At 42.0% G+C, this 17,857-nt stretch overlaps 1 protein-coding gene across 1 annotated transcript in view; it reads right to left on the reverse strand.

Moving 5' to 3' along the window:
- Positions 1 to 5,335: 5,335 nt before the first annotated feature.
- Positions 5,336 to 17,857, reverse strand: part of zfh2 (Zn finger homeodomain 2) — a 213,614-nt gene continuing 201,092 nt past the window's right edge. Inside the window, 4 exon segments of the mRNA XM_086912419.1 lie at positions 5,336 to 9,691; positions 9,907 to 11,250; positions 11,252 to 12,655; positions 13,331 to 16,200. Coding sequence (XP_086768545.1) covers positions 9,221 to 9,691; positions 9,907 to 11,250; positions 11,252 to 12,655; positions 13,331 to 16,200 — 6,089 coding nt within the window. The 3' untranslated portion in view covers positions 5,336 to 9,220.

Genomic DNA, 17,857 nt, shown 5'->3' on the forward strand with positions numbered 1-17,857 from the left:
ACGCGCCGTGTAATCGAGCTACGTTAAAACTCTATTCTACTCGATCGAAGCAAAATTCATTCGTTCCAATCGTTAAAAATCTATCCCATTTTCTTCAATTTACACGCTTAATTGACTTAAATTTTTCCACCTTCTTATTCAAACTTCACCTTTCATCCGAAATTACATCCGATTAATAATTAAAAATTCACAGAGAAAAAGAAAGAAAGAAAGAAAAAAAAAAAAGCAACGATATCCACATCGGTTGAACTGTCACCCCCCTTGCCACGATTTTTTCACCTCTCCTCCCAGTTCTCCCCATACAGTGCCTCGAGTCGCATAATAGTTCCTCCGCGACCCCTAATGATTTATGCTTCTGGTCGGGTTTTATGTATTTCTGTGCAACGCGGTTCACTATTTTTTTTTTTTTTTTTTTTTTTTTAGCTTCTCACCCTAGCTGTCGCTGAACGAGTCGAAGAACCGAGAAAGAGAGAGAGAGAGAGAGAGAGAGACGATCGTGGGACCAAGGCATATAGGGATGAGAGAAGAGCCATAAACCGTGGCAGGGACTGGCGGTGGTTTTCGCTGCTATACCCAACTACGCAGACTATATAGATCGATATAATTAATAGCTCCGGCACGGATCGGGTAACATATGGCCGTAAGGACACGTTGGAAGAATGGAGAAGGGGTATGGAGAGAGAGAGACGATCCGATTCGAGGCACTTCTCGGTCACTTTCGAGTCCGCGCATTCGAAAGGATTAGGGACGAACAAACGCGAACGAGCTCGTTCTCGAAAAAGAAAAGACGTGGCCATGCTAATTCCTACCTGATGCCGTCCCCGTGCTGGGATCTTACTACGGCTGAGCTCGTTCTGGTTTGTTGCAAGGCTTGGAGCAGATATTTCATTTTGGAAATACGTGGAATTTTGAATTAATTCTCGCGAATATTAACAAACGAATGTTGAAACTGGTTTTCATCATGTGAGATCAAGTATCCACTATCTCGTCTCTCTTTGTCACAGAAAAATCTTCCTAACGAAACTTGGTAAAAACTCGCGTCAACGTAAATATCCCTTCTCATTCGATCTGAAAACCTGTCACAAAATATCCAAGACCCTTTTCAATCGCATAAATAAAATTCCTATATCCCTCCTGGAGCAAGACTTTCACAACTGACACTTTCGTCTCCATTTTCCCCGACCAAGCTCGATTTCTTTCGAAAGAAGAGCTACCCCTTCGAGGGGTTCGCGCAATTCTCTTTGAATCGCAACATCATCATGCGCGCACACGCAATTTTCACGAGACAGAGAAAGAGGATGGTTGTTCAACCCTCGAGTCGAGTTATCATTTGCATTCCCTCGTCGGCCACGTGCCTGGCCGAGAGTAAACGGCACGCATAATTTCACGAATCGCGCGTATAATCGTCGTTACAAAACTCGATTGCGCTTCGACCGCCTTCGAGGGTTTATTAGCATAAGCTTTTCGAAATGGCGGGGAAAGAGAGGCACGTGACCCGCCACGAGCCGGAAGGAAGGAAGCAGAGAGGTTTCAGCGAGATCCTTCCTTCCTCCAGTTTGAATTGTTCCGAACCCTACTGCATCGAAATTTCGTGCGCTGTTAGCATAAGGTGTGTGCAAGGAAGAGGAGGAGAAGTTTTTTTTTGAGAAGAACGTTTTGAATTTTTATTTTCCAGGCACGAGACACACTCGTCATTATTAAGCGTGATGGACGCGTGTCGATTCCGAAGGATTCGATGGTTTATGAAGCGAGGTGTGTCGATTTGAATTTGTATGGTTTGTGATTTTTGATGATAATAATAAATTAATTATAATTGAAAAGTTGAATCGAGGAAATGTTGTGTAACACATATGATTTAATTAAATTTTAATTTTAATTTTAATAAGAAAAATATATCTGAAACGTAATATAATAATAAGAAAAATTAAAAACTATTTAAAAAAATCTACAGAATGCACACGACTAACAAAAAGACACAGGATATCAAAAATGCGATATATTTATGATATTTAAAAGAAATTTGATCGAGAAAAATCCATCCAATCTTCGAGAAATAATCTTCAAAAGATGGACATAGGATATTCCAATCTTAATATCAAGTTACGATTGAAATTTTTTTGTTAAAATATAAATAAAAAGTTTCGTTTCAAATCATACGCAAAAAGAATAATCCTGGAGACGCATTCTTTTATTTTAAAAATAAAATTCTGCAATCTGCACGTATCAATCACGGGCCAAGAAGAAAAATAAAACGTACATCTATATTTAGGTATAATTTCGAAAGTCACACAGCTACCAAGAGTAATCACCTGGATCGTTACCAGGCACAATGCGTTACGTGAAGCGATTTAACGCGCGAGGATCGAACAAAGCCATTAGATTTCACAAGGAATATCGAGTCTTTGTCGCGTTGAAACCGGGCACAAAGGCCGCGAAAAAGGCTGAGGCGAGGTTGAAACGCGCCGGCCGATCGCTCGTCACCAAGGAATCAATTTTCCGAATGAATATCCGTCCCCTTTGTTCTCCTTTTCCCTCTTTTTCCTTTTTCTTTTTTTTTTTTTTTTTTTTTTATTCCTTCCTTCCACGCGCTCGACGATCCCATTCAGAAGCGTGAATCGCGTCGTTTAGGGAATTTCGTCGCGTTGGCGGCCATGACCACGCGTACAATGGCCCACTCGCAATCAACCACCTCCCCACGTATAGATCGAGTCTATTGTTGCCTTCGAAGACGCGTCGAAAAAGTGGCGCGACTAATTAACCGACCGAGCCGATCGACAAAACCTTGGAAAGTCGGGTGTTAAATCACGTAACAATTATTAAGGCGTCGAAACGAACACACCGTTTCCATGGTAGTTTCGTGTTACGCACGGTGGCATTGTTTTCTTTTTTTTTTTTTCCCCCTAGCGATTGAAATTTCTCCGAGGTGGGCGAGGTTTCTATTGGATATTTGAGAATTTGTTATTTGTTGAGACGATGAGATGGACAAGAGATGGATTATTTGAATGCTGGATAATGGAATGCGGCATATGTTAAATAAATATTTGTACGAGCGTATCTTGGGATATCTAGTAATATTCTTATATCACGAAGAATTAATAGCTTTCCATAAACTGTTTGAAACGAAATAGTTTTTTTTGGTATTTTATGTAATTAATCATATCAGTAATTTATTTGAAGAGAATAATTATTAATATTAAATTTTTTTCATCTATTAATTAAATAAATAAAGGAACTATTTTGAATTACGTTCTCCTTGAAATCACTAAAATTATTATTATCATTTTATTTTATATAAAATGTTAAAATTAAAAAATTAAAGTTTAAACGATATTATACAAATTTTATTTAATAATTTGAATTCTAATATCTTTTTGAATAAATTGAATTTTAAATTCCTTTTTTTTTTTTTTTCTTTTTTCTTTTTGGTTTTGAAACATTATTAAATGTAGATGTACTTATTTACTTATTTACTCTGTATGCAGGTGTGTATACACAGGAAGAGATTATCAGTGTTTGCGAAAAAAAATGTAGACAAGGTGTGGTATCTGTGAAAGAGTACATTTACATGCTTTAGTAGTAAAGTGTGGAAATAACTTTTTTTTCTTTAGAAGAAATTATTTCCATTTCTCTGTTAAAATACTTAAATCACAATTAAAAATACTTAAAAATGCATATTTTCAATGGATTCGTATCTTACAGCAACAAATAGTTGAATTCAAAAAATAAAATAAGTAATTTCATTGTAATCATTATTTATTGATATTAATTCTTTAACTCGATCAAAATTTATAAATATATACCTCTGAAATAAGTATTCTTTTATTTCGGATTAAACTTTTCATCTCTCTGCCTCTCGTAAAAGAATTTTCGAAATCCCAATCAACCGACGCTGTTGATTTATACTTTACTTTAATTCCAATTAATCAGAAAATTACTAGAATTCGAAAATTTGCACAATAAAATTATTAATTGATATTAATTCTCAGCCTCGTAATTCACCCCCTCAACAGAATTCCATATCGAAATCTCGAACGGATCCGTGCATTAGGAATCCAGTCGCGGACGTGTAATCTTACAGACCACGGTTAACGCTTCCCTGTCGCTTCTAATTCATGGCTCGGGCGCGAGTCAGTCGAGCAGCACGGCCCACGATAAACTCGCTCGTTTCCTGCTCGACGCTGGCCAGCCAGCGACAATGCCATGTAAGTCGAGCCAGCCCGTCGAATCGTCCCGGTGTGGACCCGGTTTAATTACCTGGTGATGCACGACTACCAGACGAGCCATGTCGTAATTCGCCTTAACAGCCGTTGTTGTTTACGCAAAACTCGTGTGATCGACCTGCCCATGGATACCTGGAAACACGCTTTCTTCCGTCTCGAGTGTCTCGAGAGCCTTCTCGATCCACACTCGTTATTTTACGCGGCCCCCTTGCGCCAGGAATCGGGCCACTCTCGTCCGGGATAACGCTGTGAGGGGCCTGGTTTTATATTGTGTTCGGGCATGGAGCGTGATAATGGCATCTAGTTTTTTCTTTCTTTTTTTTTTTTTTTTTTTTTTCGCCAGACGAGGAATATTTGCATTTTTGGGCGGGAACGTTGTATTATAACGTCTCGAACGTTCTTTCAGAGAAAGTAGAATTTTCTGCTTTGCGAGGAATAGTGAATTTAATGATGGAAATATATGTTCCACATGTGTTGTATTCAATTTGTATGCGGTAAGGGAGAAATTATTTTGTTTTTTTTTTTTTTAAAGAATAGAATGTCCCGTCATATATATTAATATTATATGGATTTGTTCAAACATGTTTCAACTTATTTCAATTACCTTTAGACCAAAATCCTCTTATGATGTACAAGAATATATTTTTATTTAGGAAATTGTTTTGATAGTCTGTTAAAAATATCGCATTACAAATAGTGAATACCAAGTTTTTGTTCAAACATGTTCCAATCATTTCCAATTTAAGAGAATAGTATGTCGAAAATGTAAAAAATATTTAAACATTTGGACAAAACTCGTCTTTACCATTTAACAAACGATATTAATATCGATCTTTATTTCACGCTATCCTTTTGTATATAAATTAAATGCTTTATAAAAAAAAAAAAAAATCGTTGCATCACACGATTTGATAAATAATAATTCAATAATATCTATCTACTCGAATAATATTCTACAAGCGGTAAAAATAAAACAAAACAACTACGATGATTTAGGTGGATAATGTATCGATGATTAAAGCGATGCGACTTACCCGAAAATAAAACTACGAGAGCAGGGTTCAGGGTTGAAGGGATAATAGGGTAAAAACATCAAATAAGAAAAAAACCAAAGATTAATCTTATGATAGTATAGCTTTATTTTAGACTAGAACGGAAAAATAATATAATATTAATAATATAAAATAATAATAATAATAATAATAATAATAATAATAATAATAATAATAATAATAATAATAATAAACTATATACACAAGAATAGTAGGGACCGACATACATATAAAATTGTTGTCTATATGTGTAAACTATACGCAATTCAAGTATCTGTGTTCATGTCATGTCGAGTATGCACAAGTGTTACTGTTGTATTAAAGTATGTATCTATGTAGACTCGTGCATAATGTATATGTGCGTGTATGTGTTTTCGTGTGTCGGCAAAGAAAAAAAGCGAGAAATTGAGCCACACCCTCGCCGGCTACAAAAACGATCTTTTGAACGCGTATATTAAAACTTTTCCTAACGCATATGCACAAAATATACATTACTCTACCGTAAATAAAGCTCATTTGTCGCAAATTTTTGTCTCGAAATGTGATTACTTCAATGCAATTATTTCTTTAATCATTAATCACGTAATTCTCTATCCGTATCACATTAATATTAACGTTTATAGGCAATTAACGAACGAAATTTTATCCGACACATTTTATCTTAACGTTATTCTCTTTAAAAAACTAGATTTAATGAAAATTTAAATGAGATTTGATATCACACTTAATCATAGCGTCTATAACAATTTAAATAATAGTTCATGAAACTTTGAAAATAAGAAAAACATTTCGTCCCATATTCGTATTCCATATTTTATTTTCCACAACAAAATGCAGAATACAAATTAAATGAATTCAAATTCAAAATAATAAAAACGTAATAACGTAATCTAAACGGACTCACTTTCGAACTCAACGATACTGTTAATATTCTTTTTTTTTCTTCTTTATCTTCTAAATTTGTCGTCGAGCACAAATGAGTCTCTTATAAAAAAATGTCTGAATGTTAGATATTTGTTTACGATTCCGTATAATGACACGGAACAAGCGATCCCGATAATTTAAAATAACTATGTAGATCCAGCATAAATTTCACGTTTCAATGTTTCGAAATCAAATTGCGACATTTGAAAGTGAAAAATGCTACATTGTTGAATTGTAAAATAAAATAAAATAAAAAAAAAAAAAAAAGAAAGAAAAATTCAATGAACGAAAGAAAAAAGAGCATATATATATCGGGTATCCAAGCTGTTCAAGGTCAGAATACAATCGAGTCGTTTCGTTTGCGTGGGCAGACGAGAGTGTGACTATCACAAAACGATAAAAAAGAAAGAGAGACAATTTGGGGTGTAGAGAAGACTCATAAATAACTAACGCATAAAACAATAATAATTAATAATAATAATAATAATAATAATAATTAATAATAATAATAATAATAATTAGTAATAATAGTAGCCCTGATTAAAATCGATGTCGTCGTAAAAATGGCAAAATAGGATATTATCGCGCGTCGTTGTAAAGGAAGAAAGGAGCAAGGCAAACAAAATTGTGCGATGTGGTGACAAAGAAACAGGTTCGGCTGGATATTGACGCGTGCCTATGGATGGTATGTGCAAGATGATGATTCAGAATGGATTTCGTTATATATATATATATAAATATGTATGGATGGGCTCGAAGACGATAAAAAGCGGAGAGACGACACGAATTTAATTAATATGGAATAGAATTTAATTCATAAAATATCGTTATAAAATTTCTTTTAGCTAAGATTTCTTTTAAAAAGATTTTCGTTCCAAATAATGCTTGTATAAGAGCATTAGTTAAAACTCGCAAAAAAAAAAAAAAAAAAAATAATAAAAATAAAGCTTTGTTGATTAAATTCAAAAGTATATTTGAAAATTGATAATACAATAATCGTGTAATATATAATTTTCAAATAATTTTCAATTAAGTAGAAGTAGAATTAAAAAAATAATAATAAAAAATAATAATAATAAAAGAAAATATAATGTTATAAAGCGTATTTCAATCAGGTAAACAGTATATAAAAATATACATGGCAATTTCAATGATTTCAACTTTATAATAAATCGATCGATAAACTTTCTAATACCGAAGAATAAAAAAATATTCGTGTTCGACGAAAACAAAAATTTAAACTCTTCAAGATATAAAACAACTTAATACTTATTAACATCTTTCAAAGAACAAAATTCTCAAAAAAAAAAAAAAAAAAAAAAAAGAAAAAAACGAAGAATCACGAATCATTCTCACTATTTCATTCCTCGAAATATCGAAATCCATTCTGCATCACTGTGCGTATCTACGTTACAACCACGTGCATTAACGAAGTATGGATGAAACGCGTGTACGTCGTTCGTCACACAGAAAGAGACAGACAGAGAGAGAGAGAGAGAGAGAGGGAATCGTCTCTCTTGCGGTCGTTACGGTTCGTGGAGGCCAGAATCGGGACCGTTCGAGATAAAGGGTCCCTGTCCGGGCCTCGGATAACGGCTTACGGCTTAGCGAAGTTGTATTTACAGTGAATGCTCGAGGGCGCAATAAGTAGGAGTGCACTGTAAGATGACACGGTGTTGGAATGGCTTCGCGGCTTTGTGCATAATGACGACGACAACGACGACAACGACACGACGACGACGACGACGACGACGACGACGACGACGACGACGACGATGATGACGACCACGACAATGACCACGATGACAACGATAAGTATGACGCAATATGTCGAAGAACAAGGGACGAGACGAGAGAGGGTCGCGAAGACAAAGGAAGAAACGATATTTCGCTACGCTATAGGAGGAATTAAAGGAAAAAAGGCAATGTAATTCTCCGTTCTTTCTGGCTATACTATAATGAATCAAACGCTTCGAGCTTAATAATCGAAATGGATAGTTAACTAAAAGGGATCCATTATAAAATATAATAATAATAATAATAATAATAATAATAATAAAGTTCGCGTAAATAATTTGCAAATATAGTCTTTAACTGTACAGCAACTTATAATAATCAAAGACGCAAAATGTGTAATGTGTTGTTATTTTTTTTTCTTTTCTTCTCTTTTCGTTTCTCCTTTCCGTTTATCTATATTATCCGGCGGCGATGATCGATTAAAAAATGTTATTAATGCTTGATATCTCTCACGCATCACGGGCCACACTTTTCTTTTCTACGTTGCTTCCTTTCTCTTTCCTTCTTTTTTTTTTTTTTCCTTTCTTTCTATGCAGCTCACTCTCGCACACGCACGCACATGCACAATGCACACACACACACACGCACGCACGCACGCACGCGCGCGCACACACACGCACACACTTGCATACGTTCGATCGTTTTTTTTTTTTTTTCCTTTTCTTAGTCGCGTTTCTCCCTTACGCTAGAGAATAGTCATCTGATAGGAACTTTCAGTATTGCCTAGCTCTGGATATATTATATTCGCACTATACATAATAAAGATTACTCGAGATTTCTTTCAAAAGAATTTCTTCCCATTTGTAACTCTTTTCGTAATCGACGGGCCCCCTAGAGTATCACAACGGGCCAAAGTTACACGGTATGCTTACGTATACACGCGAGTGAAAAAAAAAAGGGACACGTGCACAACATACAAACGACACTTGACTCGCGCTCGGGTTCGAAATTCAGGTTCGTTGTCGCGACGATAATGAAAAATAGAAGCAAAAAATAATAATCACATTACATCATTAATTTCCATCCGAAATATGATAATGAACAGGCAGTATATTGACGAAACAAATCCTACTATCTCGTGCTATCATGTAGCGTTCGATTTCCTTCAAAACACGGTATACAAGAAAGGAAATTTTATAGTAACGCGAAGAAGATGAATCTCTCTTCCCCGCTAGTTCAACTAAGAAGAAAGAATTTCGAACGGGACGCGAAGCCAAAACGATCGTTTTACGAGTCTAAGAGGTCAGCCAGACACTCACCGGCCGTGGTGGTAGCCGTGCTTGCCGCTGCGGCGCCCGGGTGTTGCTGTTGCTGTGGCTGGAACATCGCCGTTGGATGGAGGAACAAGGATCCGTACATCATGTTTTCGTCCGATTGCTGCTGCTGTTGCTGCTGGTTGCCGACCACCGGCGAGCCACCGATCCCCGCTGTGCTCGTGTTGCCGCCAGGAACGATCGGCGCGCCGGGTGTTGGCGGCACGAGGCTACCTTCCTCGACGGCGACACGCACCGACTCGATGTGCCGCCGCGAGAATACGTGCTCCTGGAGCGGCGATTTCGCCGAGTATCGGACCGAGCATAGCCTGCACTCGTCGGGCCCGGTCGGGCCCCGATTCGGTTGGACGGCCGAGCCCTCGGCGGGCAGACCCGCGGCTAGTCTCGCCTTCTTCTCCTTGGCGCGGGCGTTCTGGAACCAAACCTGCCAATCCTCTCCGTTAGATCCATCTCCTTGGCGATCGGGAGATGCGAGGAATTCGAGTTAAACAAATTCGATTTGAAACGAAATTTTCGTTCGTTCAGTTTCTCGTAAGAATTATCGTTTCCAAATTATATTACACGTGAATACCGATCGATTTTAAGATACGTACGTTTAATTGGAAATTCCTCGCTTCGATAGAATTAAGAGATGCTCACCTGGACGACGCGCTTGGGCAGGCCGATCTCGCGCCCCAGCATCTCGCACTCGGCCATCGTAGGCGTCTTGTAGTCCGAGAACAGTGACTTCATCACCTTGACTTGGGTGGCGGACATCTGGGTTCGATATCTCTTGCCGCTCGATTGGCCTGTTCCACCGCCAGCGCCGGTCACCGGTGGGCCAGGTGTGCTTCCGGTTCCCGCGGAAGCCGGCCCCTGTCTCGAGCTCTGGGTGCTCGAGGCAGGGCTCGCGGGCCCGCTCTCGTCGTCGAGGAATTCCGTGGTCTCGCTCATGCTGTCGTCATCGCAGATGCTTCTCTCGGAAAGATCGGTAAGCGGGCCGCAATCGCTACCACCGCGGAAGTGAGCGCCGTGTTGCTCGTCGAGGAGATTGCCAAGACCGCCGAGGCTCAGTTTCATGGGGCGGCTAAGATCGACAGGTTTGCTCAGATCGAGAGGAGACTCGCCGCTGTTGCTGCTCGCCTGATGATTCGCCGTCTCTTGTTTCCCGTTGCTGGCGTGTGCCTGCAACTCGCTGATGTATCGTTTCATCGACTCCTCGTAATACTTCTTCAACGACGCCTCCATGTCGGTGTTGAACGGTGGGAAGAGTGGAGGCATCATGTTGGGCGTGCTAGGGTTCGAGGGAGCGGACTCCATCGACAGCTCCTCGTCCGGGATATTGTCGATATTAACCTCGCCACGCGCCACCTGGTCGGCGTGTTTGCTGCTGAGATGCGACTCCAAGGCGGATTTCACCTTGAACAAGGCTGGACAGAAGGGGCAACGTTTGTTGATCACCTGGCTGTGCGCGCGAAACTGACCCTTCCGCTCACGGGCGCGAGTATTTTGAAACCATACTTGCACCACGCGCTTCTTCAATCCGACCTCGCGAGCTATCGTCTCCAACATCTTCCTCGATGGATTCGACTCGACCTGATACTTTTGATACAAGTAATCCAATTGTTCGGGCAGTATGGTTGTTCTCAGTCGTTTGTCTTTCGGCTGTTCGCTGTGCTCGGAATTCGACCGCGACTCGCCGCCTGTCCCCTCGTCGAAGTCATCGTATTTCCTCTTTCTATCCTGCATCATTGCTATCAACGGATGAGGAGCGTCGGTCGCCACTCCCGTGGTGGCGTTCAACGCCTGCTGTTGCAGGATCCCGAAGGGTGAGTCCGGTGGATAAGCGGGTGGGAAGAGGGACGGGTTCATGATATGTACCAGCTGATGCTCGCGCCACAGTTCGAACCGTCCGAACATCAGATTGCATTTGTCGCATTGAAAGCTACCCTCCTTCGATTCAGTCTGCGACTGCTGTTGTTGTTGTTGTTGTTGCTGCTGCTGCTTGTTGTTGTTGTTGCTGCTGCTGTTGCTGCGATTGTTGATGCGACTGTCCCATCGTCTGTTGCTGATGATGAGGCGGCGTAGCTGTGTTCAACGGTTGTTGCAACTGTTCCGCGAGGGCGGGCGCGCTCGTAGGATTGATGGAGACTGCGTTAGCAGTGGTGGTGGTCGAGCTGCTGTTGCTGTCTTCGGAACTGAGAACCGCGGCTACTTGGGCCGCGGCCGCCTGCGCTTGGGCGCTCCTCTTCGCGTCCTCCTCCTTGAAGCAGTGCGTCTTCTGATGACGAATGAGCTCGTAGTATCTCTGAAACACCAGCAAACACTTCTTGCATTGGTAATTCAAGCCTGGGGTCCGCTGGAAGCGGCCCGAACCGTCGTCACCCTCGCGGCCCCCCGGTGTCACTGGCTCAGCGGCTGGCTGATTCTCGTACACCTTTCGGGCTTTCTGCCTAGCGTTTTGGAACCAAACCACGATCACGCGCGGGCTCAATCCCAGCAGTTTGCTCAGATATTCCAGGTCGTCGTCCTTCGGGTACGCGTTGTTCTCAAAGAACTCTTGCAGCACTTTGATCTGATAATCAGTGAATCTCGTCCGATTCGCCCGTTTCCCTGAACTTCCGCCTGACGAACTGCTGCCGTTCGCGCTTCCACCGAACGAATAATCGGTCGGTCCGCGGCCGGGGCTCAGGGATCTCTGAGGCGTCAACGCCATCGCCGCGATCGGACTCGCCACCACGCTACCCGTCCCCGAGTTAGGACTGGCGAAATTTTGGGGCGCCAGCTTCGGCGGTAGCATCGGGGCGCTTGGGGTGCTGGTGGCCGATGGCGCATGCGTCGACACGTCGTGATGGATGCCGGAGAACACCGAGCTCATGCTGAGTGCCGGTGAGTGCGGCCTCGATTGTTGCCCGCCCGAACTTCCGGGCGAGTGATGCTGTTGCTCCTCCTGGTGCTGCGATTGTTGCTGCACGTGGCACTGCGGTTGCTCTTGAATTTCTTGCTTTATATCGCTTGGCTGTTGGGACGTGTTGACCGACGTGGCCGTGGGTGGCGGAGTCGCCTGTTTATTTGGGCTTTTGTCGTCCGAGGAACTGCTCCCGGACACGCTCGAGTTTAACGGCGTGACCTTCGCCTCCCCCGTTTTCTCGTATTCCTCGAGATTCAGGGTCGTGCTAGGCGGATTGTTGAAGTTGTAGGGGCTGTCCTTGTTGCGCTGCCGCTCTTTGAACAACGTGTTCCTGAACCAGTGTTTGATCACTTTGGGCGGTAGACCGCTCTGAGCCGCCATGTCTAGAATCTGCTCCTCGCCGGGGGAATTATTGATGTCGAAATGTGCCCGTAATATCTTTAGTTGTTCGTCGGTAATGCGTGTTCGCGCTCGTTTCTGCGAGGCAGCCGCGTTTGCCTGTAAGAAAAGGTCGCCTGTGCTTTCTTTCTCGTTCGCAAATTCGAGGATAATTTACCAGGTTGGTTTATTCGCTTTGACAGGGTCTGCTTCTAATTTCATTCTTTTTTTTTTTTTTTTTTTTTTTTTTTTTTTTTTTTGCATTCCTCGTAATGCCATTATCAGAGATTATGAATGATCGTATGGAAAGTGATGGAGTGCGGATTTTTACACGTATTTGCAAAATATACGTTTATCTGATAAATCAATTTTTAAAAAAAGATTTATTCGTTACTTTGATCTCACTGAATCAAGTTTATATCAAGTGTATGTATGAATGTTTTTTGCATAAAAATTCGCAATCTAATGATAATGAAATTGATATAAATGAATTATATTAATTAATTTATCGAATACTTTTATCTTCTCATTGACAATGAGAATCTTCAAACACAGTTCACATTTCCTGATCATAAATGAAGTATTTTAGATCACTTTTGTAATAAAAAAAAATGTATATTTTTAAGCAAAGTAAAAAAATTTTACAGATATTCAAAATTAAACATTACGAAACGAAAACAATAATCGAGAAAAAGCTAAAATATACTTTCGATAAAATATATAATAACGATATAATAAATAATGAATATAATATGAACTCAAGATAAGAATACAATGGATCATAAAATTACTCACGGCTGCTGCTTGTTGCTGCTGCAAGGCGAGATGTTGTTTGGCTAGAAGGTCAGCTTGAGCATTGATAGGCGGATATCCGGTGGCTGTGCCATCGTACGGTGGTGGCGGTAACATCATTGGCACCAATGGGGGTTGAAGATTCATAGCAGCCAAAGCAGGAACGTTCAATCCAAGCGGTAATCCCATCATGCCCATCATCAATCCAGGATACTGTTGAAGCTGTTGTTGCAGTTGAGATGCGGCCATGGCGTTCAGAGCGGCCTGCATCTCCGTCATTTGTTGTGCTAAAGTCAGTTGAGCGTGTTGCTGTTGCTGCTGCTGCTGCTGCTGCTGCTGTTGATGCTGCTGCTGCTGCTGCTGTTGTTGCTGCTGTTGCTGTTGTTGATGCTGTTGAATATGATGCTGAGGATTGGAAGGCAACACAGAAGGTGTGGTGGAATCAGTGCTCGACACTGGAGTATTGCTCAGAGCTGGAGTAGTTGCCGGTGTCGTAGAAGTAGCCTCTGGCGTTTTACTGATTCTATCCTTGCTCTCGATGATCTCCTCCTTCACCTTCTCCCGTTGTTCCTTGTCCGAACTAAGATCTTGCGGTTGGCCGGAGGCTGGTGTCGAGCTTCTGGGCCCAGACGACGTGGAAGAGGACGTTGCAACTGTCACTACCACGCTCTTCTTTTCGTACTCGCACTTGAACTGTTGAGCGTACTTCTCCAAGAATTCTCGAGGCACCAAGTCGCGGTGCACCTCCTCGCAATGTGCCTTCAACACCCAAACGCTGCTGAATTCCTTGTTGCAATGCTGGCAGGTGCTTCTGGTCAGTTCCGGTATAACGTCATCGTCCGTGTGTTCCTCGGCTTCTTCCTCTCTCTCCCGAGCAGCTTGAGCGGCGAGAGCTTGTTTCTGTTGCTCCTGCTTCTGTTGTTCCTGCTGGGCCTGAAGCGCGGCCGCCGCCTCCTCCTCCTTGCGCTGACGCCTTTGGTGATTCTCGTTGAATTGCATCACGAGATCGAAGCCAAAACTCTCCAAAAGATGCTTGTACATCTGAGACGTCTTGTGGCGGGGCTGAGAGAGAATGTCCTGAGCGGTTTGCGTGGAGTGCTGTACACTTTGTTGCATGTGTTGCTGAGGACCCGGCGTTGTCGAGGTTGGAGGCGGTGTTTTCGCTGGCGCAGACGAAGCGAGCTGTTGCGACGCCGCCAATTGTTGAAACAATGCCAAAGGGTTACTGAAGATGCAATACAGTTGTTGATGGGTGGCGAGCTGCTCCTGGTTCACGAAGAGAGCGCTGCAACGAGGGCAGGACAGCATTGCGCCGCTGTTTCCGGAAGTGCTGGTGTTGACAGGTGGACTGTTAGGGCTGCTAGGTGGAGGCTGTTCGATTAGGGGACGCGCGAGATCGAGTTGGCCGCTTGCAGCGAGATCTGGTAATTTACTGGCCCTGGTCTGATGGAGCACGCTCCTCATGTGAATGTCTAGAGTGCTGCCTTGAGAATAGGCTACCTTGCATATGTTACATTTGTAGGGCTTCTTGTCCTGATCCTGTTGAGAATCTGGCGATTCTGTCGGGCTAGCAGGTGGTACCACGGAGATCAACGTGTTGTTGTTACCCTGCTCTTGCATAGCCCTCTTCAATTTGTGCAAATGACTCACACTATTGTAATGGACGAGAAGAATATTCTTTTGAGTGAAACTCTCTTTGCAAACATCGCACTTGTACGGTCTATTCGGGTCCAGATACTTCTCCATAGGATAAGACATCTTCTCCCCTTTGCGATGCAGCAACGTCTTATTGTGACCTGTCAAGTAACTCTGCCTTGTGAACGCGACTTTGCAACGATGACACTTGAACTTCCTCCCCGGGTCGTGGTAGGAATCCTCAGCCACCGGCTGGCTGTTCAGATAATCCTCCAGGAGGCGTTGCTCCTTGTGCAACGGCGACGAGTCGCTCGCGTCGCTCTCTTCCTCTTCCGCCTTGCTGGCATCGTCCTCGACGTTCTGCTCCCCGACAAGGCTGCCCTGTCTGCGCAACGCCTCCTCCGTGAGCGCCTGAAGGAGCGGATGGGCGTGCAACAAACTCTGCTTGTACTGGGCCAACTCGTCCTCGTGGAGATCCGCGTGGGCGGACTCGAGGTGTCTTTGGAGCGCCTGGACCGAGCGAAACGATCTTCCGCAGAGGGCGCACTTGGTCGCGTCCCTGATGGCGTGGTACTGCGAGTGCTGTTGCAACTTCTCCAGCGTCTTGAACGCGAGGCTGCACTGGCCGCATCGATACTTGTACACGTGTTTCTCGCTGACGGCGAGCGTGGGCGTAGTGGCCGGATGGATTTCCCTGTGGTGTTGCTGCAGCTCCTCCAACGAGCGGCAAACACGGCCGCAAACGGTGCATCTCGTGATCTCCTCGATCTCCTCGCTGGCCCCACGCTCGCTCAAATCCTCCTCCTGCGGCTGCTTGATGGTGGTGGTCGGTGAGGACGGCATTGCCACGGCCGGCGTCGAGGTGTTCCGCGGATTGTTGTTCAGCCAATGGCTCTGGTCAACCAGCAGCAGAAGACGTTGTAAACCGTCCGCGTTCACCGAGTGTATTTGCATCACGTGCTTCTCGAGCGCGGAACGCTCTTTGAACCCGTCCTGGCACAGCGGGCACAACAATTCCGGAGGCGGCTCCTCCTTTACGGCCTCCGCTTTGTCCTCGGCGTCCTGGACATGAGCAACTTGCAAATGCTGCCTCAATTCCTCGCGCGACGTTGGCTGATAAGTGCAATACGGGCAGGTGACTTCCTCGTGATCGTTCTCCGGCTCTTGTTCAGCCTCCTGATCGTTATCCGGCTCCTGCTTCACCTCGCTGCCGCAGTCGCTACCTTCCTCTCGTCGGTCTGGAAAAGAAAACGGTAACCGGGATTCGCATGATAATTGAGGCGAGAGATCAAGAGAGGCGATGCGTTTTGAAGCGCGTTGTTCTATGCAAGCGAGGAGGGGAATTAAATGAAGGGAAAATGGCACGAGTGACGTGAATTGAAAATTTATGTATGTCTTGTCTACTTCTGAACGTCGAGATAATTTATAAAGATGCAAGAATGTGTCAAAATATTTTTGCTTTTATTCAACTTGTACCATTGTGATGATGTAAAGATGCAAAGTATGAAGAGTGTGCACAATGTATCAAAATGTATAATATATTCGAGGTAAGGTACTACTCGTTGTAATATTGAATTGTTTAAATAAATTTTTACTTTTTTGTTCAATTATATTCAAACCAAAAGTTGTGATCATATAAATTTGCATGAATTAATACGTGACACTCTCACCCCTTCATAATTCTATCGTATTTCAAATTTTCTCCAACTTTCATCCGTATGATGATTTAATTTAAGGTAGGATATCTTGAAAAAGTTGTGGATTACACGCATTTATATTCATACAAGCGCAACTTGTTGGCTTGTAATTTTTCTCGATTTCGCATTTCTAAGTTCTTTAATTTTAAGAGGTGTTTTAAAGTATCGAAATTTCCGCACGGTGAAAACCGGAAATCACTATGGGAACACACCGTGCAATTGGGCCGCATTAACGTTAACAGTTTTTGATTCGTGCAACATAAATTCTTGTGCCTTAATACCACCGATTACTATCTGCCGATAACGCGAACGTGTAATTCCCCTTTCTATTAAGACGCCGATAAATCGTCGATCGACATCAAAAATCTTAACAGCCGAAAAAAGAACCATTAATCTTGCAGCTGCATGTGAACAGAGGTATAAGTCGATAATGTTGTGAGAGAAAGTAAATTATGTGTAACGGCAGCGAAAGCATTTCGTCCCGTGACGCCGATTCTCTTGTTTCGGTGTTACGTTTCTTCTTTTCGTTTTTCTCTTAAGTTCGATGCAGATCCTTGCACGAGCGACGCATGCTTTTTACCTTTTTATTTACGGATAAGTAAATTACGAACAGATTTTATTGGCGATTACACAGCTAATTGAAATTTATCGTTGATATCAATTATCGATACTGCAATCTTAAATTGAAAAATATTCGAAGTTAAATCAAACACTGTTTTAAAGTATGTATTTTCGTTTTTTTCTTCTATTATAAAATTTTATAATAGGAAGGAATGAATTCTTAGAGCTGAAAAAATCTGGGGAATTTTATGTCGTTTAGATCGTTTTTAGATGGATCATTTTTCAAAAGATATATATTTTTAATAACTGTTTGTTTTCTTAAATTGTGTTTAATAATAAATTGTTATTATCGTATACGGATAAGTTATAAAAACAAAAATTAATAGAAACTAAATAATACGCAATAAATTAATCTTAAATTAGGAACAAAAGGATTAGAATTGAAACATGATCATATTTTCTGAATAAATATAAATAATATTAAAAAAAATATATCATTAAACATCAAATAAAAATATTAAAACCATTGAATGAGAAAACGTTAAAATGAAAATGGTATCCGTGGTTCTAGTATTAAAGAATCTATTAAAAATAATGTTATTTGCTTCAATTATGGATTATAAAAACAAGTTTAATA

Source organism: Apis florea, unplaced genomic scaffold, assembly GCF_048593485.1.
Source record: "Apis florea isolate Af1SG1 unplaced genomic scaffold, ASM4859348v1 contig_3391_pilon, whole genome shotgun sequence".
Classification (NCBI taxonomy): domain Eukaryota; kingdom Metazoa; phylum Arthropoda; class Insecta; order Hymenoptera; family Apidae; genus Apis; species Apis florea.